This window comes from Babylonia areolata, chromosome 6, assembly GCF_041734735.1.
Source record: "Babylonia areolata isolate BAREFJ2019XMU chromosome 6, ASM4173473v1, whole genome shotgun sequence".
In the NCBI taxonomy this organism is placed as follows: domain Eukaryota; kingdom Metazoa; phylum Mollusca; class Gastropoda; order Neogastropoda; family Buccinidae; genus Babylonia; species Babylonia areolata.
The window spans coordinates 32,208,495-32,234,088 of record NC_134881.1 but is presented as its reverse complement, the minus strand read 5'-3'; the positions used below and the strand labels follow the sequence as shown (position 1 = coordinate 32,234,088).

Sequence of the window (25,594 nt, the reverse complement as noted above, 5' to 3'; positions counted from 1 at the left end):
GGAAATTGTGCTAGAAATTTCCTCTTTTCTGTCACTCTCTTTGTTTCTGCCTTTTTTCTTCCTTCACTGTTGTCCCCCTTTTCTGCCTTCCCAGTCCATTCCCCTTTCATTTTTCAAGCAAGCCTTGACACTTTTTTCTCTTTTCCGCAGTCTGTGATGTACTATCTGTGCTGTTTTGCTCTGGTGATCAGGTAGTGAGATGTAAACACTGGGATGGGCACTAGCTGCCTATTCTGCAGTTATTAGCCTATATGTTATTTTTTTCCCCTTTTATTTATTTATTTATTTTTTTTGTTATCAGGGGATGATAAATAAAGTGGAATGGCTGGCATCCTCAGCATGGCCAAGTCTTATCTGTCATAAGGAGCTAAATGGTTGGGATACTGTATTTTGTGGGTTTGTAACTAGTGTATTTTTGGTGGTTGTTTTTTTTTTTTTTATAGATTTAACAGTTTTGTGTTGATGCAGTTGAGCATCTGTATGATTTGACAATCCTGGTATGGCTCTGTGTGGTCGGCTGGACTATGAGCAGCAAGAATAAGAATTAGAATCAATCATTTATTTTATGCAGGATAAATCAAATGCGACAAAAAATATAAGTGGACCCAAAATAAAATTTACAGGGGCCACATATGCCTTTCTTTTCAGTGTGCAATGGCCTTTTCCTGAGGCATTACCTTTAGTCTGGCCTTCCTTATTCAAGCTGCATTGGCGTGGATTTTGCAACAATGATATAAGAGAAACCAGCTGTTTTGTATCTGGTCCCCCAAGTCCCCCCACTCCCTTTGTTTTATCTCTAATGCAGAGGAATGAAAGAGTAAAACCATGGAAACGCCTCATTGCATTGAAGCTGTTGTGGCACAAATCAAATATGCCCTGTAAGGACTCTGAAATCTTGATTTTGTGGAATGTGTTTGGAATGTGCGTGCGTGTGTGTGTGTGTGTGTTCTGTAGACTCCAAATGGGAGGACCGGGACCATGTCTGTGTTAGCTGAAATCTTTATACTATAGCTGTGCAAACATGCAATGAACAGATTTTTTCTCTGAAAAAAGTTTTTAAGTTGTATTCATTCGTCTCACAAGAGAACAGTAAATGAACTTGTTCAATAGCTATTGGTGTCTATTTACGTTTCAGTAACTGATAATAAAGCAGTGAATAAATCAAACACTGTAAAATATCAAATTGTTAACGAAAAAGCAGATCCGTGATGTCATATGGTCTTAGATGAGTTGGGAAGTAACTGATGCAAGTTATGAATAATAAGTGATCAACAGTTATGTTGTCACCAACAATCACAGACTGAAGGTTCATTCAAAATATGCTCATGATTTTTCTGAATCGTTGAGGTTTTGTTCATTGTCATCTTTTTTTTTATACATTTATTTTTTTCTCATAACTTTTATTAATCTTGGGGGAAGTATTGGTACGACGAGTTAAATTAATACATCACAAATCAAATTGCAAAAACAAAGAATCGTTCAAACCGCAAAAATCAAATCCACGAAACAAGACAGGTGTAGATTTTATGACAAACTTACCTTTCCCATGCATATGAAGACAAAATAAGATAAATTTACGCTTGTACAAAATATCTTTCTCTCTAAAAAACACTAACATAATTCTAAAGAAAGGAAGAAAAGAAAAAAAGAACGAACTCTTAAAATCTAAAATATAAAACAGACAAAAAGTAACAGCATCCGAGTTGAATTCAACGATACTGTCATTCTGATCAACACGAATTCGTTCTAAAGATCCAAACTGTTTTTATACGACAGCTAAACTGATTAGTCTGATTGACTGGCTGATTAATTGATATGTACTTAAAAGAGATTATGGCCCAGTTGTGTTTTAATCATGGTACAATGGAAGTTGGAAAGAAACAGCCCGTAAAAAAAAGAAAATCATAGTTCGTACATAAAAATCTTAAACATTTCCGCAGTAAAAATACTTCAATCAGTCCATCGATCGGTATATCAAATGAGTAGCGGAAAAAGACTGACTGGTTGATTTTGGTTCATGGAATGATGTTCGTTATTGCCCACGTCATTTGAACCTGCACATCATGGTGTAGGGGCAGTAACTGCTAAGACTTATGATGCTGAAGTAATGTATTAGTTATTTCCCATCGTCATAAAATGCTTGCGAAAGGTATCGATTCGATGTCATTAATTTGTTTGTGTATGCATGTATGTATGTATGTATGTATGTATGTATGTATGTATGTATGTCTGCGTTTGTGTGCGTGCGCTCGCGCGCGTGCGTGTGTGTCTGTGTGTGTCTGTGTCTCTGTCAGTGTGACCGTGTCTACGTTAATGACGGTCTGCCGCGGTGTCTGTGTGTACAAGTTCATTTATTTATTTATTTACTATCATCTGCCTTATTTATTCATTTCATTTATTCATTTATTCATTTATCTATTTATTCATGTATACATTTATTGTTATTCATCTATTTATTCTTTTTTTTTTAATTTACTATTCATTATAATTTTTTATGTGCTTATTCATTTACTTATTTTGTTATTCATCTTCTTCTTTTATCTCATTCCACTTTATTTCTTTATTACTTATCGCTTGCCGTTTACATTTACTTCAGAAGCTTTGGCTACTGTGAGAGCATAAGCAAAGCAATACTGTACTTTATGCAGAGCGAAGTTTCAGCTAACACTTCGTTTAGACCAGGATCGAAGGAGATGAAGACAGTGTCAGTTAAACATGCACCGTGGCGGACTCGATCAGGCAACCTGAACAAACAAGCGCTGTTACTCTTCAGTTTTAACTTGACAATAATAAAGAATTAGCTAGGATACTTACTCATTATTCCCCTCTCTCTCTCTTCAGTTTTCGCATTGTTTTCAGTCAGCAAACTCAGGATGTATCTTTCACATGTCTGACTCCTCTCCATTCTCCCACCGACATGATCTGTTCAGTCTACAGTGATCTACAAATTTCAGTCCATCCAGTCACTTTGTAAACTAAAGGATTACGGGACACGAATATATCTGATGACCGCAGGTGATTATAAAAAGATAATGAAATTGTTCAGTGCAAAATTCATGTCAGTGAATTCTGTCTATCTGTCTGTCTCTCTCACACACACATACACACACACACACTGATATATATATATATATATATATATATATATACATATATCAGTATATGTAGAGAGAGAGAGAGAGAGAGAGAGAGAGAGAGAGAGAGAGAGAGAGAGAGAGAGAGAGAGAGAGAGAGAGAGAGAGAGAATCAAATAAAATATGCGTGCGTGCGTGTGCCATGAGTTAAACTCTCGGCTGTGTGATAGTGTCAGTGTGTGTGTGTGCCGGCCGGCGTGCGTGCGCCGTGCCGGCGTGCGTGCCGGCGTGTGTGTGTGTCAGTGTGTGAGAGAGAGAGAGAGAGAGAGAGAGAGAGAGAGAGAGAGAGAGAGAGAGAGAGAGAGAGAGAGAGCATGGGAGATGAAACTGATAATGTGCAGTGACGAAAGAAATGATATTTCACTGAATATAATTTCTCTGAAGGCCTTCAGTCTTCAATAGTTTATCGTCGTCTATCACAGGATGACCTTTATTGTCGAGGTGCAATTCTTTGTCTGAAAAATTATGTTTATTAATTTTTACTCCATTAAATTTTGGTTGGGCTGCATGCTTTAGTATGGGAAACAACTGCTGTTAACTTATAATTTGTAAATATTTTACCAGTTACTTCCCGTGAACACAATACAGGGGAGGTGATGCACATTGATCCTTTCAGCTGGAAGGCGCGAGCTGGCTGACACACCACAGACGAACACGATTATGGAGAACGCCGAATCTGTATCTCGGGTAAATGACATAGTGTTGTATGTATTTTTGTATGTTATTGTCATGAAGAGATTTGCACTATTCTTTCTTTTTTTTTTTATTCAGTGCTTGTTAAATTTCAAAGTTAATACGTGAACCGAAAATGTTCACTAACAACTCTGTCTCGAACTTGTCGAAGAGTTCGTGCTCTCTCTGTGTCTCTCTGTCTCTGTCTCTGTCTGTCTGTCTGTCTCTCTCTCACTGTTACTAAAATCAATAACTACATATGAATTCATCATGTACAGGAAAGATATATGTGAAGTAGTCTTGAGACTTATTTTGTTCTAAGCTACACAAGCTGAATCACTGCGGGATCAGAGGACCCATCCTTACATGGATCAAAAACTTCCTGACCCGACGTAAAATGGGAGTGATCCTTGAGGGAGAGCAGTATGAGGAAACAGAGGTGATATCAGGTGTTCCGTGAGGTACAGTACTGGGTCCTTTACTCTTCCTATGCTACAGAAACAATCTGCCACAATCCACAAAATCAACAGTATGCTTTTTTATGGATGACTGCCTCCTGTACCAAGAAGTCCACCCCTTCCAAGACCATACCACCCAACAGGAAGACCTGGATAGTCTGGAGGTATGGGTGAAAGACTCAGGAATGCGATTTAATGCACAGAAATGCTGCATTGTATCCTGCAAAAGAAAATCTCCATACTTTCATGGACTAAATAGAGTTGTACTACAACAAGTTCAACAAAACCCATACCAGGGAGTACACATCTCAAACGACCAGACCACATTACAAACATTTGCAAAAAAAGCCAACTGCTCACTCAGCTTTCTCAGACGTAACTTGAGGAATTGCCCCCCAGAAAGCCGTCAAATGGCATATATCTCACTTGTCCGTTCAACGACGGAGTACGGAGCAGCAGTCTGGGACCCCCACCTCAAAAAGGACTTTGAAAGGCTTGAGAGAGTCCAACGCCAGGCCACCAGATTCATTACCAGGCACTACAGATCAAGGGATCCAGGCTGCGAGATGCAAATGGTACAAAATCAAAATTTACCACCTTTAGAGGATCGTCGCAAAATCATACGACTTCTACAGTGTTTAGGATTGTTGACAATGAAATACTGGCCATACCACTTGGGAAGTTCTTGACACCGCAAGCAAGACCAGCAGAAGATCCAAGCCTACATCCTATAAAGACCATAATATAGACAATGTAGACTATTAGAAAGATGAACTTTCAATGATAGCAAGGGCTTCGTCATTCCATTCTGCAGGACAGATCAGCTAAAGAACTCGTTTTTTTGTAAAAACAATAGTGGACAGCTGGAGGAAGGAGTTGTGAGTGCAGGGACGACCGCAGCATTCAAGGCAGCCATCAAAAGACCCCTGCCAGCTGCTGTTTCCCATCAATAACAGTAGCAGTAGTAGTAGTTTTTTTGTTGTTTTTTTGTTTTTGCATGCGCTCTCCCAAGTTCCGTTGTGATGATGGCCATATTGGCCTCTGCGACATATATATCCTGATCCTGAAGTGCATGAAAGTCCAAATTTGTGTGTGCAACTGATATGATCATGTCTGTTTTGACCTGTCAGTTTTTTTATGTGTTGTGTGTGTGTGTGTGTGACATTTCTAATGTCAGTGCCTGCTGTCTTTTTCTCTCTCCTCGCCCACACTCCCCCCCCCTCCCCCCGCACCCCAGCACCTCCCTCCCCCTGTCAATCACTGTCTCTCAGTCAGCTACTAAATTGAAATTATACAAAATATTGTTTAATCAGTTACAGATACTGAGATAGTCTCTGTGTGGTTGTCATAATATGAAACTGAAATGGTGAAGGCATAATAACCAATGACTTGATCATGTCTGTACAGAGCTGGCTAAATTTGTGTGTGTGTGTGTGTGTGTGAAAAACAGGGATGCTTTGCTTACAAGGCCAAAGGGAAGAAGAGAGTTGCCAGGGCAGGTGGGTGTTTTATCATGATATGATTGTTTTTGCTTTTATCATAAAAATGATGCTTTAGGTCTTCCCATTACACTCAGACTGTGTGTTACTCATGCACTTAAACGCTGTTAAACTCCCCAGTAGTTAGAAAAAACAACAACATATATTTGTACACTTCACCCTCAGACCAGAATGTGGTTTTTCTCTAAAATTCTGTTGAGCACATCAATCTGCTTCCTATAAAAAGTCAAGAATCACTTGTGACCCTTTGCACAGCAAAATCTGAACCATCTGTGCTAAAAATAAAGATTTTAGAAAATACATATAATAAAAAGTGCCTCACTTAAGTTAATCAGTGCAGTTTGAGCACACTTTTGACTGATCAGACCCACTGGTTCTTGCCTTCTTTGTTCAGTCAAAGGGAAACTGTTTCAAGACCTGCTGTAAAATCGGGGTGTCTGTTTTACAATTTGGCAACATCCATAACTTTTCCCCGCAAGACGGAATGAGTATTCACAAAGTGTGCATGTTCACTCCGCCAGTCACACGTCAGATGAGTGGAAAGGAAGAAATGTGGATATAGTCCACAATTCATGATTTTGTTTACACTTTAATTATGGTGAGAATACATTGTTAAGAGGGACTATTTTGTTTTATTATTATTAATTTAATTTTTTTTTTTGATAGTACACATATCTACTTCATTTGTTAAATACAATCTAAATCAGTAATTGAAACTTAAACGACCTCTTGCAGTCAGTTGGGCTATAACTGAGCAGAATGATGGATTTGATTTGACCTGAAACAAAACTGCTAAATTGGCATTTCAGTGTCTTCATACTGTTGTAATTCTGAAATGGTCTTAACTGTCTCAAGATGAAACAGTGCACAGCCAGGTTAACAATTATTTATGTTCTGCACATGCTTTGTTCTAGTGTTTGTCAGATTATGAAGTATTATATATTGAATGTTCAGTACTAATACATCGTTAATCAGTTGAATGATACAGTGCCTATTCATCTATGCCAGTACAAAATTCTTATCTGTGAAGAAGAAAAGAAGGAGATTGAAAAATCTGTTGTAATTTCCTGTCCTCACCATCCTGTGACCTTCCCAGTGATTTATTATTTTTGAAAAAGGTGGAAAGCCCAAATGTTAAAAACCAGAAGGAATGGGACATAATTATATATAAAACGTAGTAAAAACTATAGTATAATGCTAACAGAATGCTTCCCCAAAGTGACACCTAAATGGCCAGAATTAAAAACAGCCATGCACATAAAAACTGCTCTCGTAACTTTTCACACAATATGTGGGAGTCAAATAAAAAATTGTATTTTTACATGTGTCCAGTGGAAAAGGGCAAATAGAAAAATCTACCCGAGTCAGAATACCCTCAAAGGATACTCTTACTTTCTTAGTCATGTATAAGTCCTCATAGTACATAAATAAAAAATCTACATTGTCACCACAAAGCTTTAGAGGTGTTAACAGGCTTGCAACATGGCAAGACATTTTTTTTTCCATGCAAATGCTTAGCAGTCTGGAAAGAATCAGTTATTTTGATTCTTTTTTTTAGAGAGAGACTTACAATCTTTTATCAGATTTGAATCTTGAACTTGGTCTGCATCAATGCATGGCAAACAAGTGGAATTTTTTGTTGTTGGTTGTTTTTTTTGGCTTGTGTGTGTGAACAGTTTGAGCCTATGTTTGTTTGGTTTTTTTTGTAAAAAGAAGTTTTTTTTTTTTTTTATGGAGGAATGGGTTAAAAATTGTGTTCACTGTGCTACTGTTTTGGCAGAGGATTACCTGCCAACTGATAATGCCAGTGGCAACACACCTTTGCAGTATGAAGTCTTTCAACATGTGTGGGAGGATATGGATACAGAAATCCAGGTTTGTGTTTGCATAGTGTGTGTGTGTGTGTGTGCGTGTGTGTGCGTGCGTGCGTGTGTGTGCGTGCGTGCGTGTGTGTGTGTGTGTGTGAGTGAGATAGAGAGAGAGAGAGAGAGAGGTTACCAACCCTGTGAGTTTACTTAAATGAGTGTATAGTAGTAGCAGTGTTGGTAATACTTTCATTTAATAGTTTTTTTTATTAGTAAGTGTGTTTGTGTGTGTGTGTGTGTGTTGGAAAGAATAAGGAAAAAAGAGAAAGAGAGCTTCAAGAAATAATAAAACAGCTGAAGATTTGACAATCTGATTTAATGAATGAATGATATACAGAGCTCAAAAGTTACTTTTCCCTTGCAGTGAGCATAGCTTGTACTGTTACAGATTAATGTTTGTTTTGTTATATAAACGAAATACATCACAGCTGTATTTGTAGCGTGCTCTGACACAGGTGTATAGTTTGTCGTACTCTGACACAGGTGTATAGTTTGTGTACTTACTGCGTGTAGCGTACTCTGACACAGGTGTATAGTTTGTGTTCTTACTGCATGTAGCGTACTCTGACACAGGTGTACAGTTTGTGTACTTACTGCATGTAGCGTACTCTGACACAGGTGTACAGTTTGTGTACTTACTGCATGTAGCGTACTCTGACACAGGTGTACAGTTTGTGTACTTACTGCGTGTAGCGTACTCTGACACAGGTGTACAGTTTGTGTACTTACTGCGTGTAGCGTACTCTGGCACAGGTGTATAGTTTGTGTACTTACTGCGTGTAGCGTACTCTGACACAGGTGTATAGTTTGTGTACTTACTGCGTGTAGCGTACTCTGGCACAGGTGTATAGTTTGTGTACTTACTGCGTGTAGCGTACTCTGACACAGGTGTATAGTTTGTGTTCTTACTGCATGTAGCGTACTCTGACACAGGTGTACAGTTTGTGTACTTACTGCGTGTAGCGTACTCTGACACAGGTGTACAGTTTGTGTACTTACTGCGTGTAGCGTACTCTGACACAGGTGTATAGTTTGTGTACTTACTGCGTGTAGCGTACTCTGACACAGGTGTATAGTTTGTGTACTTACTGCGTTTCAGATTCTGCGTTCAGACCTGAACAGCAAACTGTTCGAGGATCTCCTGGCGTTTGTCACCAGAAGCTACAGGAGATCTCAACAAAAGGGGTCTGTCCGAGAAATTCCTGCCGCTGCTCTGATTACAGGTAGGTTATTGCCCTTTCCAGGTGCAGGTGTTGCCCTTTCCAGTTGTAGTAGTACATTATTTCAGTCAGTCGTTGACCTCTCAGGTGCTTTTTGTTATGTTGTCACGTTCTGTTTCAGAAGTCTTTCAAAAAGACAAAGGGCTGAATGACAGATCCAGGCTGTGTTGTAAAAGCAATTGAAACTCAAAGCAGTGCTAGGTTTGCATAGCATTCAGAATTTTCCAAAGTCTGCTAAGCGTTCTGAATTTTCCGATGTCTTCAGAATGAGTGTAAACTCAGGAAAATTGTTAATGGTTAGCAAACTTAGCTTTGTTAAGATTGCTTGTGCAAGCCATCCCAGGCCGTGGCATAGGGTACAAAGAATAACTCTTCTCAGTCGTGATGAAAAGGTGTTCTACAATGACTCCTACAACAAGAACTGTAAGAAGAATCAGCCTTCATGGTGGATAGGATGAAACAGTTGCCCTTTTGGCTGTACTTGTCTGTTTTTTGTCTGTTTGAATAGCTGGGATTTTTTGTGTGTGAATAATTAGGAGTGTTTGTACTTGTACACACGCACAGATATAGATATATGAATTTATGGATGTGTGTGTGTGCACATCTGTGTTCTTCAGGCGTGAACACCCCAGACCATGCAGTGATGTTCTCCAACCTGACGTCCATGTTGAGGGAGAGGGTCAGCCCCCTGGTGGCCAGTCTGCGGGCGAAGGATTGCTCCAGCGTCAAGGCTCTGCTCTCTCGTCTCCTGGCTCAGCTCCTCTCCCGTCCAGAGCTGGTGGGTTGTTTGGGGCCGGAACAACAGTGGTGATGGTGGTGGTGGTGGTGGTCACAGGTTGTGGACAATGTGTGCAACAGTTTAGGTGTGCAGTGGCTGATGATTCATATAGTTTTTTTTATGCCCAATGCACATACCAATTTTAAAAAAAAATTTTTTTATACTATATATAAAGCCAGGAAAGAGTCCTGAGTCTTGATAATGAAAGGTGGCTTCTTGAAATGTTAATTTCTGGTTTGAAAGTTGTTGTTATTTGTTTGTTTTTGAATACTGGTCTTTATAGCTACTGAATATAAATGATATCACAATCATTAAAGTGACTTGTTGAAATCCTTTTTTCTGCGGAAAGAAGTTGCCATTTAAAAAAAAAAGAAAAAAAGATTCAAACCTGTGGGAAAAGATTGATGTAAAGCACAGTTGTCTAATATTTAAATGTTTATTTATCTGTTGAATTTTGCAATTAATGTATCATTCCAACTCATGCATGTACACATGCACATACACATTGTGTGCTGCAAGCAAGTTAGATTGACTAATTGTTTCAGACGGATGTGCGGGGTTTTCTTCCAAATTTCATCGGCATGGACAAGTGGGCTTTTACATGTATGACCACTTTTACCCTGCCAACAAGGCAGCCATACTCTGTTTTTGGTGGTGTAGCTACAAGTGAAGGACACGGGTGTTGAAAGTTGTGAGGCTGACCAGTACGGTGTGTGTGTTGAAGGCTTCCCTTGAGGACAGTGACGACGCGTCCAGTACTGCCAGCCAGACCTGCAGCTTGATGACCCTGGTGAAGCACTACACCTCGCTCAGCAACACTGTGAGTGGTACATGACTTGTTGCTGTGTTCACATGTCGTGTTCACGTAATGTTATGTTCACATTATGTTACGTTCACGTAATGTTAATTTCGCATGATGTTACATTGTATTCAGGTAATGTTATGTTTAATGATGTTATATTCAGATAATGCCAGGTTCATATGTTGACAAAAATGTTATGTTCACGCAGTGCTGTGTTCACATGATGCTATGTTCACAAAGTATGTTGACTTAATGCAGTGTTCACATAATGCTATGTTCACAAAATATGTTCACATAATATGTTGAAATAATTATATGTACATATAATGTTATGTTCACAAAATGTATTCACATAAAAATGTTATGTTCACAAAGTGTTGTGTTCCCATAATGTTATGTTCACACAAAATGTTGTGTATAAAAGTATTGTGTTCACACAAAATGTTTTGTAAACACTAAATGTTATGTTGACACAAAATGTTTTGTTAACACTAAATGTTATGTTCACAAAATGTTGTGTTCACACAAAATGTTATGTTCACAACATTTTTTCAAAAGAGGGCGCTAGTCAGGGTGGCAAAGGGGAGGTTACCTACTTCTGGGAGGTTATCGGCTGTAGTTACTTTCGTTTTCTCTGCATAGGCAGGTATTAGTTTGCACAGGACAGGAATGTCACACCCCTGCTGGAGTCTGCACTAGTGGGTCATGGATGTATGTTACTTAAATGTAATTTTAGGAAGAAAATTTCCTGTTCACAACATTTTATGTTAAAAAAAATGTTACGTTCATACACATTGATGAATAGTCAACCATACTACATCAAACAAAAATGTCTGTTGATAAATGCATAACCCTTAAATGTAGTATCACCAGTTGTTAACGTGTACTGACGGTCCCACATGTTCCTGTGCATGCTGAAGACACTATGCTCAGCAATGTGAAGGGGATTATAGATTGTGGGTTTATACTTTCACTACTATAGTTAAATAATGGACACAACAGCTCTCACTCCAAAACATTTTGGGGGGACAGTTTTTATTAAGGGTGTGGAAAATAGTGTGGATTGGAGCCGATATAGAGTTCTATATTCCTGGAAGTAGGTCTGCAGGGAGTTAATTTTCTTTATGAACTTTCTGTTGATCCTTTTGGGGGCTGGGCCTCATCGTTGTTCCAGCTTTAAACTAAGTAAAAGACAGGCATCTTCAGAAGAACTGGTTCCTGATGAGCTGTGTCACTGAACTTTTCATCTCTGAATTTTGATTCCTGAAGAACGGCAGGCGTTGTGTAAATCTAAATACACTGCTTCTTTGATTATTGTTTTTTGTTTTGTTCTGATGCACATATCTGGAGTGTACACAAGTATATTTTCAACTTGCCAGGTCAGAGAGTATTTGTAGAATTAACAACACTGTTGATTTCAAGTGTCAAGTCATGATGAATGTTCAGCAGACATCACCACCACGCTGCCTTTTTAAAAAAAATTTTTTTATCACACCCACAGAAAACAGCTGACAGTGGACGCTCTCCGAAGAAGTCGTCTCCAAAGAAATGTCGCTTGTCGTGTGAGCCCTCAACCCCTCCAGCCATCGTCGTCATTTTGGAGGACACAGAGAATTTCCCTGCCAACGTACTGCAGGATTTCATTGTCACTTGCAGGTTGGTTTCTCCTCATTGTTATTATTATTATTATGAACATTTACGTCTAATCTTGAAAATAAGCCCTAGGCGTTTACAAATAGTAAATATCAAAAAGGAAAACTTCAACACAAGAACATTAAAAATTATTCACGCGCGCGCGTGCACACACACACACACACACACACAAAGTAATAGCGCACAATCGTTGATAGTACACAATCAAAAATACTACTAACAAATTCTGAGACTATCAAAACTCATTCACGCACAAATAGTCATTTTAGTTCATACTGGAAAGGGATGAGGTGTTGAGAATTAATGAGGAGGGGGAAGGGTGGGTCTTCAGACTGGATTTAAAAGATTGCAGCAAAGATGAGGGATGGAGAGGCTGGGGAAGTTGATTCCTCATCGACGGGCGCAATGGCCGAGTGGTTAAAGCGTTGGACTTTCAATCTGAGGGTCCCGGGTTCGAATCACGGTGACGACGCCTGGTGGGTAAAGGGTGGAGATTTTTCCGATCTCCCAGGTCAACATAATGTGCAGACCTGCTAGTGCTTGAACCCCCTTCGTGTGTATATGCAAGCAGAAGATCCTGTAATCCATGTCAGCGTTCAGTGGGTTATGGAAACAAGAACATTCCCAGCATGCACACCCCCGAAAGCGGAGTATGGCTGCCTATATGGCGGGGTAAAAACGGTCATACATGTAAAAGCCCACTCATGTGCGTACGAGTGAACGTGGGAGTTGCAGCCCACAAACGCAGAGGAAGAAGAAGAAGATTCCTCATCATGGTGTCATCCCAGTTTGCCTATTCCTGATTCCCTCTTCCCAATTTGCCTATCACAAGTGGTGATGCCTGGGGCGGTGTTCTATCCATCTGCATCTGAGTATGAAAGTGTGTGTGGGTGTGTTAGGTATAGGTTTGTGTTGATGTGAAGTGAGGAAAGTTCATCAGTGAGAAAGATAAGCGCTGTTAAGAATGAGTATTGTTCTTTACACACAAGCTGTTTGGTTCTCTCTTTTCTTTTCTTTTTTTTTTTTTTTTTTTTTTTTTTTTTTTTTTTTTTTTTTTTTTTTGTCAGTTCACTGCGTCTCATCAATTTCTTGCTCAGCTGAAACTTAACAAGTATTTTAACATTTAAAGCTCTGGTTGACTTGACTTACGGTTATTTTTAATAACTTTCCTGATGCTTTTTTAAAATTTTGTATTATAGTTTTTTATATTTCAATGTTTTATCAAGTGCAAAGGATTTAGGTGTATGCTTATCACGTTGTCGTTATTGATGATAGTCCTGAGAGTTACATGGCTCAGATTCTTTATCTATTTTGAAGTTTGTCAAATGTAAAGGTATCAGAAGATTTTTTTTATTTTTTTTTTTTTAAGAAACCCTAAAATTGTAGTCTTTAGAATTCAGAAGACCTTTTTAGAATCCATGAAATGATGGTTTTTATCATTTTTGCTGCCTTGTCAGACAAAAACTGACTGAAAATTTCATAGTTCTTCATGCGTTGCTGATGCTAGGCATGGAACAGATAAGAGCGATTCAGATATAGTAAAAGCTAAAGGTAACATGAATCGGCCATTATTATTTCAGCTTAAAAGTTGGAGATCATAACATTTTAGATGGATATTTAAGATTTTATTATTTATTTCTCTTTATTCAGGGAATGTTAACAGGGCATTGATGACACATGATGGTCACGTGTACATGGGATAATGTGTTCTTGCAGCAATTACATCGATCGTCTGCCCATGGTGTTGGTCATGGGCATTGCCACATCAGTGACCACCGTGCATCGTTTGCTGCCGACGGCCGTCTCCTCTCTGCTGTGCATGGAGAAATTCCAGGTCCCGCCCTCAACCCAGTACTTGACCCTGATGATTGACAAGGTCAGCTGCGACTTTGTGAAAGTGTTGACTTTGGGACTGCATCCAATCCACTTTTTTTTTTTTTTTAAATCAATAAACATTTGTTTGTTGTACTTTTTTGTAGTTCGACCCACCAAGTAGTGCTCTAGTGGAGTTTTATTTTTTTTGTAGTTTTGACCAAGTAGTGGTCTAGTGGAGTTTTATTTTTTTGTAGTTTCGACCGACCAAGTTGTGTTCTAGTGGAGTTTTATTTTTTTGTAGTTTTGACCGACCAGGTAGTGTTCTAGTGGAGTTTTTATTTTTTGTAGTTTCGACGCACCAGGTAGTTCTCAAGTGGAGTGTTATTTTTTGTAGTTTCGACTCACCAGGTAGTGCTCTAGTGGAGTTTTATATTTTTTGTAGTTTCGACGCACCAGGTAGTGTCCGAGTGGAGTGTTATTTTTTGTAGTTTCGACGCACCAGGTAGAGCTATAGTGGAGTTTTTATTTTTTGTAGTTTCGACGCACCAGGTAGTGCTCTAGTGGAGTTTTTATTTTTTGTAGTTTCAACCCACCAGGTAGTGCTCTAGTGGAGTTTTTATTTTTTGTAGTTTCAACCAACCAGGTAGTGGTCTAGTGGAGTTTTTATTTTTTGTAGTTTCAACCCACCAGGTAGTGCTCTAGTGGAGTTATTATTTTTTGTAGTTTCGACGCACCAGGTAGTGCTCTAGTGGAGTTTTAATTTTTTTGTAGTTTGACGCACCAGGTAGTTCTCAAGTGGAGTTTTATTTTTTGTAGTTTCAACCCACCAGGTAGTGCTCTAGTAGAGTTTTTATTTATTTATTTTTTGTAGTTTTGACCGACCAGGTAGTGCTCTAGTGGAGTTTTATTTTTTGTACTTTCGACGCACCAGGTAGTGCTCTAGTGGAGTTTTTATTTTTTTGTAGTTTTGACCAACCAGGTAGTGCTCTAGTGGAGTTTTATTTTTTTGTAGTTTTGACCAACCAGGTAGTGCTCTAGTGGAGTTTTATTTTTTGTAGTTTCGACGCACCAGGTAGTGCTCTAGTGGAGTTTTTATTTTTTTGTAGTTTTGACCGACCAGGTAGTGCTTTAGTGGAGTTTTATTTTTTGTAGTTTCGACGCACCAGGTAGTGCTCTAGTGGAGTTTTTATTTGTGTTCAGTGTTGCAATCCATCACAGGTGTAAGAATGGATGGGGGGAAAACTGTTCAGAAAAGTGGGGTGGGAAATGTTTCACACTTTTCAGGCACCACCACAGTAGCAAGAAGTTAAAGGTGGGCAGTGAAAATACCAGTCTTTATGTTGGATATTTGTGATTGGAAACTGTCACATTCTGAATATGAATTAAGTGCTCTCTACCAGCTGACCTGATTCAGTGGAGTTTAAAAAATCTATAATCCTCTTTTTTAGTTCTTTACAGTTATTTATGCTGATCGGTTGAGAATCTTTTCTTTGTACAAACGGTTGTTAAACACTAAGTAGAGAGGGCAGCGTATGAGACGTTAAATCCTCAACTACTATTTTCATCCTTTTTGTTTTCCCATTCTTGGTTTTTGGCTTTTCCTCTGGTTTTGTTCTTGCGTGTTAGTTACATGTTTTCTTCTCTTTCACTTTCATTTCTAATCAGTCTGCCTTTGCAGTTTATTTCCAGATACAGAAAAACAAATAGAAACATTTTTGATGATCAGATTGTATGACTGCATGTGTATGTTTATGTAAATGTGTGTGTGTGTTGTGTGTGTGGGTTTACGTGCGTTCATGTGCACCTGTTATCATTATCATCTATATTTTTTCATCAGGGGAAAAAATACCCTGTTGTGAACCCACACCCTAAGAGTGACAAAAGTCAGGAACCCTGGTGATTTTTCCATACAGACTCGGGAGTGTGATTTGTGTTAATTTAATTAACTTGCTCTTCAGTATAGTTTGATACTATTAACGCTGATTTCCACATTAACTTTGTTTACCTTCGAGAACCCGATTACCAGATTAGTGTCATCTTTTGTTGTCTTTTCTTCACAGATTTTGATGACGAATAAGTTTCCCTTCAAGCTGGGTCCGAAGGTGTTTCAGCTTCTGTTGGATATGTTTCTCTGCCATCACTTCTCCGTCCTCAACTTTGTCACAGCTTTTCAGGTAGGTCCATGTGTTTATATGTTGTTATCAGCTGTGGTTTCAGAGCAGAAGAGTACTCACTCTAAACTGTGTGCTGTAGAATGTGTTGAATTTTTGTTCTCTAGTCATAGACTTATGGACTGTTAAGCACAGGCGTTTTTCACACTGTGTGTTGCAGTACTGTTCAGCACAGGTGTTTTTCACACTGTGTGTTGCAGTACTGTTCAGCACAGGTGTTTTTCACACTGTGTGTTGCAGTACTGTTCAGCACAGGTGTTTTTCACACTGTGTGTTGCAGTACTGTTGAGGACAGGTGTTTTTCACACTGTGTGTTGTAGTACTGTTGAGGACAGGTGTTTTTCACACTGTGCGTTGTAGTATTGTTCAGGACAGGTGTTTTTCACACTGCGTGTAGTACTGTTGAGGACAGGTGGTTTACACAGTTTGTTGTAGTATTGTTCAGGACAAGTGTTTTTCACACTGTGTGTTGCAGTACTGTGGAGGACAGGTGTTTTACACACTGTGTGTTGTAATATTGTTAAGGACAGGTGTTTTTCATGCTGTTTGTTGCAGTACTGTTGAGGACTGGTGTTTTTCACGCTGTTTGTTGCAGTACTGTTGAGGACTGGTGTTTTTCACACTGTGTGTTGTATGTTCAGAACAGGTGTTTTTCACACTGTGTGTTGCAGTACTGTTGAGGACAGGTGTTTTTCACGCTGTGTTGTACTGTTCAGGACAGGTGTTTTTCACACTATGTTGTATGTTCAGGACAGGTGTTTTTCACACTATGTTGTATGTTCAGGACAGGTGTTTTTCACACTGTGTGTTGTAGTATTGTTCAGGACAGGTGTTTTTCACACTGTGTGTTGTAGTGCTGTTGAGGACAGGTGTTTTTCACGCTGTGTGTTGTAGTACTGTTCAGGACAGGTGTTTTTCACACTGTGTGTTGTAGTACTGTTCAGGACAGGTGTTTTTCACACTGTGTGTTGTAGTATTGTTCAGCACAGGTGTATTTCACACTGTGTGTTGTACTGTTCAGCACAGGTGTTTTTCACACTGTGTTGCAGTACTGTTCAGGACAGGTGTATTTCACAGTGTGTGTTGCAATACTGTTCAGGACAGGTGTTTTTCACACTGTGTCTTGTAGTATTGTTCAGGACAGGTGTTTTTCACACTGTGTCTTGTAGTATTGTTCAGGACAGGTGTTTTTCACACTGTTTGTTGCAGTACTGTTCAGCACAGGTGTTTTTCACACTGTGTTGCAGTACTGTTCAGGACAGGTGTTTTTCACACTGTGTGTTGCAGTACTGTTCAGGACAGGTGTTTTTCACACTGTGTGTTGTAGTATTGTTCAGGACAGGTGTTTTTCACACTGTGTGTTGCAGTACTGTGGAGGACAGGTGTTTTACACACTGTGTGTTGTAATATTGTTCAGGACAGGTGTTTTTCACACTGTGTGTTGCAGTACTGTTGAGGACAGGTGTTTTTCACACTGTGTGTTGCAGTACTGTTGAGGACAGGTGTTTTTATCACTGTGTGTTGTATGTTCAGAACAGGTGTTTTTCACACTGTGTGTTGCAGAACTGTTGAGGACAGGTGTTTTTCACACTGTGTTGTACTGTTCAGGACAGGTGTTTTTCACACTATGTTGTATGTTCAGGACAGGTGTTTTTCACATTATGTTGTATGTTCAGGACAGGTGTTTATCACACTGTATATTGTAGTATTGTTGAGGACAGGTGTTTTTCACACTGTGTGTTGCAGTACTGTTCAGGACAGGTGTATTTCACACTGTGTCTTGTAGTATTGTTGAGAACAGGTGTTTTTCACACTGTGTGTTGCAGTACGGTTCAGGACAGGTGTTTTTCACACTGTGTCTTGTAGTATTGTTCAGGACAGGTGTTTTTCACACTGTGTGTTGTAGTATTGTTCAGGACAGGTGTTTTTCACACTGTTTGTTGTAGTATTGTTCAGGACAGGTGTTTTTCACACTGTTTGTTGTAGTATTGTTCAGGACAGGTGTTTTTCACACTGTGTGTTGTAGTACTGTTGAGGACAGGTGTTTTTCACACTGTTTGTTGTAGTATTGTTCAGGACAGGTGTTTTTCACACTGTGTGTTGTAGTACTGTTGAGGACAAGTGTTTTTCACGCTGTGTGTTGTAGTATTGTTCAGGACAAGTGTTTTTCACGCTGTGTGTTGTAGTACTGTATGATGGAGCACTACACAACCACACCCCTGTCCCAGCTGTGCTGTCCCCAGCAGTGTGTTCCCGCCATGGTGAAACAGCTTTCAACCAGAGACGTCCACCGACTGCAGCAACTGCCCTCAGTGATGAGGTCAGACAGTGTATAGATCTATACCCAGGCTTTACTTACCTTACTGTCCATTGTGTCAGCTGGAATGTAGAATTTAACAGAATATTGTCTTTATTACCAAGTGTACCGGGGTCACAAGGAATTTTTGGGGGGATAGTACATGACAAGATACGAATATAAATCGAAAATCATACACAAACACAGATACAGTAGAAATTAGGATACATACAAGTGCATATCAATATAAAAACTTGTGCAAACTCACACATGCACACACATGCACGCACGCACGCACACTCTCTCTCTCTCTCTCTCTCTCACACACACACACACACACACACACACACACATTTGAACAAAAGCTGCGTGTTAAATATGGATGAGGTTGATGACTAGATCTTCAGGTGGATGGCTGTTGATTGCACAGTTCTATTTATCATACTGGATTTGTTCGAGAGACAGGGCATTGACTGTTTTGGGAAAATAGCTATTGGCGAAGCGATTGGTTTTCGTCCTTATACTTCTGTACCGTCGACCAGAGGGGAGCATCTTGAAAATCCCAAGAGCTGGATGTGATTCGTCCTGGCTGATTGATTTTGCTTTTTGGAGTAGCCGCTTATAATATATGTAGGGCAGAAACAAAGAACCACCACTCTTGTTTGTTTCGGGCCATTCTCTGAATGGTACCCTCAGGGTGGGTTGCATGAGCAAACTTAGTATTGCTATGTTTGCTTATCGTTAAGAATGTTCCTTACTCCACGGTAAATCCCATATACTTAGGAACGTTCTTAACTCAACGATCTGTCCTCCTCTCTCGCCTCCCTCTGCACAAGTCACAGTCACCCTGCAGTGGATTCCCTCCCACTGCAGTGTGCTTGGCAACAAGACTGCTGACTCCCTGGCAAAGGAAGGCACTACGAAAGAGCAGGTGGACAGGTCTACCAGCTACTTTGAATCTAGGACCATCATTAAGGCCAAGCTGCAGAACAAGTGGAAGCAGCAGCATCCACGCCACAACAGAGCAGACCCATACTACCTGCTGACTCGTTGAGAGCAGGTAGCCATTTTCAAGCTCAGGACAGGCCACAACCGCCTGAAACACCACCTATACATGAAACTCAGTATTGGCGACACAGAGCAGTACCCCTGCAGAACAGGCAACCAGACAACAGAACATCTGCTGCAATCCTGCCTAATCCACCAAGCGCTCTGAGAGAAAACCTGGCCTGACCGAATCCCAGCGGCCCAGAAGCTCTGACTGGATGACCTGCGACGTACTGCCGCCTTCGTTGAGGAGACGGGGGAATCCATCTGATAAATGACGAACGAGACAACAACAACAACTCATTGCAAACTTTGTGCAACAAAGGTAGTTACATGCAACATGGCTCAAGTGAGCATGAGGGTCTTGAGTTCTCCTTCTGTTCAGTACTTTTATTTGTATTTGTATTTCTTTTTATCACAACAGATTTCTCTGTGTGAAATTCGGGTTGCTCTCCCCAGGGAGAACGCATCGTTACACTACAGTGCCACCCATTTTTTTTGTACATTTTCCTGCGTGCAGTTTTAATTTTTTCTATCAAAGTGGATTTTTCTACAGAATTTTGCCAGGAACAACCCTTTTGTTGCCGTGGGTTCTTTTACATGCGCTAAGTGCATGCTGCACACATCCGAATGACTAGCGTCCAGACCACCACTCAAGACTAGTGGAGGGGGAGAAAATATTGGCGGCTGAGCCGTGATTCGAACCATTGTACTCAGATTCTCTTGCTTCCTAGGTGGACGCGTTACCTCGAGGCCATCACTCCAATAGGCTTTGGCTTAGTCATAATCATGTAGGTTTTTTTGTTATGAATAATTCTGCGTATATTTGAACTAACCAAGAAGTTAAGGGTGTCATTGTGTGATGTAAGGTTCTGGATGTTTCTTTCTGGAAGAGTGAACAGACAGGCGCAGAGAACATGAGCTGTATTAGCTTTGGAAATAACGTAACATACTCATGATATGCTTGGCAGATTGTTTTCTGGCGAGCATGAAAAAATAAGTAAGAGCGAAAGTAAATATGTTGCAGACATATTGAGCAGTTGCCAAGATCAGAGCTGGCCAGTATCTTGCAGAGTGAAGGCAACTTCAAGGTCAGTATTCAACTGTTTGATGGCTTGTAAAAAAAACAACAACTGGTTTTCTTTAATGATGTATACTATTGTTGATTGACTTGAAAACCTTGTTTGTGTGATGTATACTGTTACTTGATAACTTGTAAAAGACTGCGTAATGTATACATAATGAAAGACGTGTTTGTGTAATGTGTGCAATTTACGAATGTAAAAGACATGTTTGTGAAATGTGTACACTTACTTGATGACTTGAAAAAGACTTCTTTGTGTAATGTATATGGTCACTTGATGACCTGTTAAAAACAAACTTGTCTGTGTTTTTAATATGGTTAATTGGTGATTTGTAAAAGATTGATTAATGTTATAAATATGTTTATTTGATGACTTGTGAAAGACTGATTTGTATAATGTATATGGTTATTTCATGACTTGTAAAAGGCTCATTCATGTATATATATTCTGTTTGTGTGCATACCCTGTAACTTCTGACTTTCAGTGTGTGATACTAACATGAAGCACATAATGTGGTTGAAAGAAATGCTAATGCACCAACGTTTTTTGGCAAAATGTAAAAGGTATATGTGGCTGACCTGCAATTGCAGATAAACACACAATCTCTGACTCTGTCTGCAGTTTATTTGTATGCTTTTGACCTGTTATAATGGAGAGACTGCATTTTTTTTAAACACTTCTTACTTATATGTCCTGCAGAAATCAGCCACGCATGTTTTTATGATTGGACACTTGAAAAAAATCATCCAGTTTGTAATGATACCAGAAGTTCGTAAGTTCATCTTTCTGTGCCTCCTCATTGCTATATGTGTCTGTGCAGAAACTGGTTCAGCAGTTGCTGGAGCAGAATCATATAGTGCAGCACAGAAGCAATGCCATCTTGCAACTTCTCCATTCTCTCACCTCCCATCTGCCCGGCCGGCCTCTAGGAAAACATGTAAGTTTTTTTTATATTTTTATTTTTTATTTTTGGAAAACATGTAAGTTTTTATGATCCATGAACGCTCTGTCGTCTGTCTCATGATTTGACCATCAGTGTTTGCTCTGTTGCCAGTGACTTTTATCTGTTTTTGTTGCTCTTTCTCTTGTCTGTTTTTATGAGATTATTAGCTAGGAGGAAGGTGGCAGAATGGTTAAGACACACATCTGTCACAGTGTCCATTGGGGTCTGGGTTTGAAGCCTGGTCTGTACCTTTCTCCAAAGTTTGACTGAAAAATCAAACTGAGCATCTGGTCTTTCAGATGAGATGATAAACAGAGGTCCCGTGTGCAGCACATATTTGGCACACTGAAAAAGAACCCATGGCAACATAAATGTTGTCCTCTGGCAAAATTCTGTAGAAGAAATCCACTCTGATAGGTACACATATATATATATGCTTGCACTCAAGGCCTGACGAGCACATTGACAATGACAAATGACAATGACAAATGTTTTATTGAGGGTAAAATGGATAAGCTGGAAGCTTCTTTACACCATGCCCTCACACACGCATACACACACATACACACATTGTAATAAATGAAATAAGTATGAATAATAAATGACATAGAACAAACCAAATAGATAATAATAGTTACATAAATGGATGAATCAAAGACTACAATTACAGAAACATGAAAAACATACAAAAACATACATTGGGCCATGCTGCTGGACAGGTATTTACCTTGTAGATGTGGTGTAGCTTAACAGATCTGTCAGAATGCAGTGACGCCTCATTGAGAAACTGAAACTGGGGAGGGTTTGCAGAACCACTTTCGTCTGATTTTCATGGAGGTTCCCCAATTATTTTTTGCTTGAACCGTGTGCTCGTGCGCAACTCCGTTTCCTGTTGTTGTTTTTTTCCCAGATAACCACAAGGTTAAAGTTTTGTATTGGAAAACACTGTTCTGACGAAAGGATTTTGAATATTTTCGGTGACTATTTTTTGCAAGTTTACAAGATATATTTGGTTTTATAATAACACCCATTGTTTGCTTTAGTCTTCTGTGTTTATTATGAGTGCGTTTCTTGTCACATCTCAGCCATTACATATTCAGACTTCCGAAAAGTTGTCCAAACAAAGGCAGTACAAACTCAGCTAGTTACAGTGATGGTCTGCCCATGATGTCATATGACCTAATTCTCTCTCTGCAAGCAACGAAAGGTCCACCACAAAAGTGGGCCTGCAAACCTTCCCTACCATTAGAGGATTGTCAGCTTTCACAGGGAAACTTGGTTGGTGTGTAGGAAAGCAGCAACGTTAAGAGTTGTACTGTCTCTTGTAGTTGTACCCACATGTATTTTTGTTTGATGTGTCCATTGATAGCTGTTGTCTTTTTTGTGTTATATTTTGTTTGCTTGATAAACCCAGTAGAATTGGTACTTTTTTTGCTCCAATTTTCTACTTCAGAAGGATTGAGGGAAAATTGTTAATCTTTTGTCATGACATTACAAAATGTTACAAGCATGTACATAGTGTAGAGATACATAATTCAGTTTTTATATGTATAAGTTTAGCTGTTTTTGTTTAAGTATTAATTACTTTTCAGTATCACTTAAAAGGAAGAATAAACAAATATGAGAGAGAGAGTGAGGGTTGAGATGGTGAAGAGTTTGAAGCTGGCACAGATTTGTGTCTGGTGAACAGTGTGTTAGGAGTTTCTTGTGCTTTAACACAACGAATGGAACAAAAGGTAATAAATAAAGTTTGTACAGGTATGGCTGTGTATCATTGTATATGGACAAATGGCACGAGGTTGATGAGGATGATACCTCTGACGTGATGCAGAGAGCATCAAGACAGAAACATAGAAGCTAGGTTTCCATGAGAGATAGCAAGTCAGTAAAGTGTAAGGCTCATACTTTTGTTATTAGACACATTAGGAAAAGCTCAGATTCATGCGGTGTTGTGTTGGTTATTCCTTTTCTTTTGTTGGTATTTTTGTTAGATGATTTTCTGACTATAATTCTGCTGATCACACAGTAAGTAACATCAAAGTCAAGCCAGTTTTATCATGTGCTTCCTGGTGCTAACTATTGCTCTGCTGATCAACGTTCATGCACTAAGTACCATCACTAAGGCATTCTATTGTTTGTTTCCTGGTGCTAGCTGTAGCTCTGCTGATCAATGTTCACACAGTAGGTTCTGTCATGAAGCCATTTTATTGTGTTTCCTGTGCGGCAGATAAGAGAACTGTACGCCGTGTGTCTGGAGAAGGATGTTGAGGAGACTGAGGGCTTCATCAGAGCCTTTGAGCTGCTGGGGTAAGTGTCAGGAGATATTGGTGTGGATGGCTTGATTGATGGAAGTATAGGACTTTATTCTTTTTTCTCAACTCCTAAGGTTTGATGCTACAGTTGTTTTTTTCTATCTTTTCAGCAAATTTAACTGTCAACTGTAAAACATGCAGCATGCTGATACGTTTGTGTTCCACACACACACACACACACACACACACACACACACACAGAGAGAAATGAAAATATTACCCTTTGTTGAACAGATAAGACTTGCATCTGCAAATATATCTTGAGAAGTACAACTGTTTAAAATTCAAATAATGCTGAGATCCATTTAAAATCAAACCTCCATTTCCCTAAAAGAGCACAGTCTGTTCACTCCGTCACAACTATAGGTACTTATACTCCTGACATTTCTAAAACATCAGTAGTAAACCCACATTAAACTGCCCCTTAGTTATCAAACATGACAATACCTAAATTGCAGATGAACAATGCTATCTTTGACATAAATTACATAGATTTGAAGAAAGCTGAATGTCCATCTCTCTGTGTTTTTGTTGAATCTAACATATAAGAAAATTATCCAAATGACCTAAAGGTATTAACAGATGGTTCAGTACTTGATACCAACCAGGGAGGGGCAGCATTTATAATTTCATCATTAAGAGTGGAGAAATACTATCAGTTAAAAAAAAAAAAAAAAAAAAAAAATTCTATATTCACAGCAGTCTAAATCCCTTACTCAGTCTTCCAGTTACTATATTTCAGGTGCTTTTTTTGTGTCGATTCTGAATCTGTTTTACAAACAAAATTGTTTAGTTTGAAAAGAAGAGGAGAACTCGTAACAGAAATTTATGTAGATGATTTTTTTTTTTACCATTTGTGGTATAAAAGTTGCTTTTTGCTGGCCTGTGATCTGTTATACAAGCCTGGCCTGTGATCTGTTTGATACAGTCCTTGTCTGTGATCTGTTTGATACAGTCCTTGTCTGTGATCTGTTTGATACAGTCCTTGTCTGTGATCTGTTTGATACAGTCCTTGTCTGTGATCTGTTTGATACAGTCCTTGTCTGTGATCTGTTTGGTACAGTCCTTGTCTGCGATCTGTTTGATACAAACCCTATCTATGATCTGTTTGATACAAACCTTGTCTATGATCTGTTTGATACAATCCTTGTCTATGATCTGTTTGATACAATCCTTGTCTGTGATCTGTTTGATACAGTCCTTGCCTGTGATCTGTTTGATACAACCCTTGTCTGTGATCTGTTTGATACAACCCTCGTCTGTGATCTGTTTGATACAAACCTTGTCTATGATCTGTTTGATACAACCCTTGTCTGTGATCTGTTTGATACAACCCTTGTCTGTGATCTGTTTGATACAATCCTTGTCTGTGATCTGTTTGATACAAACCCTATCTATGATCTGTTTGATACAAACCTTGTCTATGATCTGTTTGATACAAACCTTGTCTATGATCTGTTTGATAAAAGCCTGGTCTGTGATCTGTTTGATGAAAGCCTTGTCTATGATTTGTTTGATAAAAACCTTGTCTATAATTTGTTATACAAGCCTGACGGCCAGGGATGAGCTGACCAGATTGGTGAAGGACTGTACAAGGTCCATGAAACACGCGCAGGACAAGGTCCTGGCAGAAATCTGTGATAAAATGGATCGCTTTGCCTATCGTCTGGAACATTTGGAAGGTAAATCAAGAGTTTGAAGTGTCTGGTTTTTTGTTTGTTTTTTGTTGTTTTTTTTTGTTGTTTTTTTTAATGAAAGTTATTGTGTTATAGTATGATTGTGATGAAAATGAGTCAGTGAGTGTGTGTGTGGTGTGCTTGATTACGGTTTTTTAATAGATAAAA

At 39.2% G+C, this 25,594-nt stretch overlaps 1 protein-coding gene across 1 annotated transcript in view; it reads left to right on the top strand.

Moving 5' to 3' along the window:
* Nucleotides 1-3,756: 3,756 nt before the first annotated feature.
* The window catches only part of LOC143282940 (origin recognition complex subunit 3-like), a 31,180-nt gene continuing 9,342 nt past the window's right edge, over nt 3,757-25,594 (top strand). The window contains exons 1-14 of the mRNA XM_076588840.1: nt 3,757-3,821; nt 5,715-5,763; nt 7,544-7,638; nt 8,728-8,851; nt 9,466-9,626; nt 10,351-10,446; nt 11,930-12,084; nt 13,798-13,957; nt 15,957-16,070; nt 18,254-18,387; nt 20,438-20,501; nt 21,316-21,432; nt 23,666-23,745; nt 25,299-25,432. Coding sequence (XP_076444955.1) covers nt 3,795-3,821; nt 5,715-5,763; nt 7,544-7,638; nt 8,728-8,851; nt 9,466-9,626; nt 10,351-10,446; nt 11,930-12,084; nt 13,798-13,957; nt 15,957-16,070; nt 18,254-18,387; nt 20,438-20,501; nt 21,316-21,432; nt 23,666-23,745; nt 25,299-25,432 — 1,510 coding nt within the window. The 5' untranslated portion in view covers nt 3,757-3,794. The remainder of the gene's footprint in view (nt 3,822-5,714; nt 5,764-7,543; nt 7,639-8,727; nt 8,852-9,465; nt 9,627-10,350; nt 10,447-11,929; nt 12,085-13,797; nt 13,958-15,956; nt 16,071-18,253; nt 18,388-20,437; nt 20,502-21,315; nt 21,433-23,665; nt 23,746-25,298; nt 25,433-25,594) is intronic.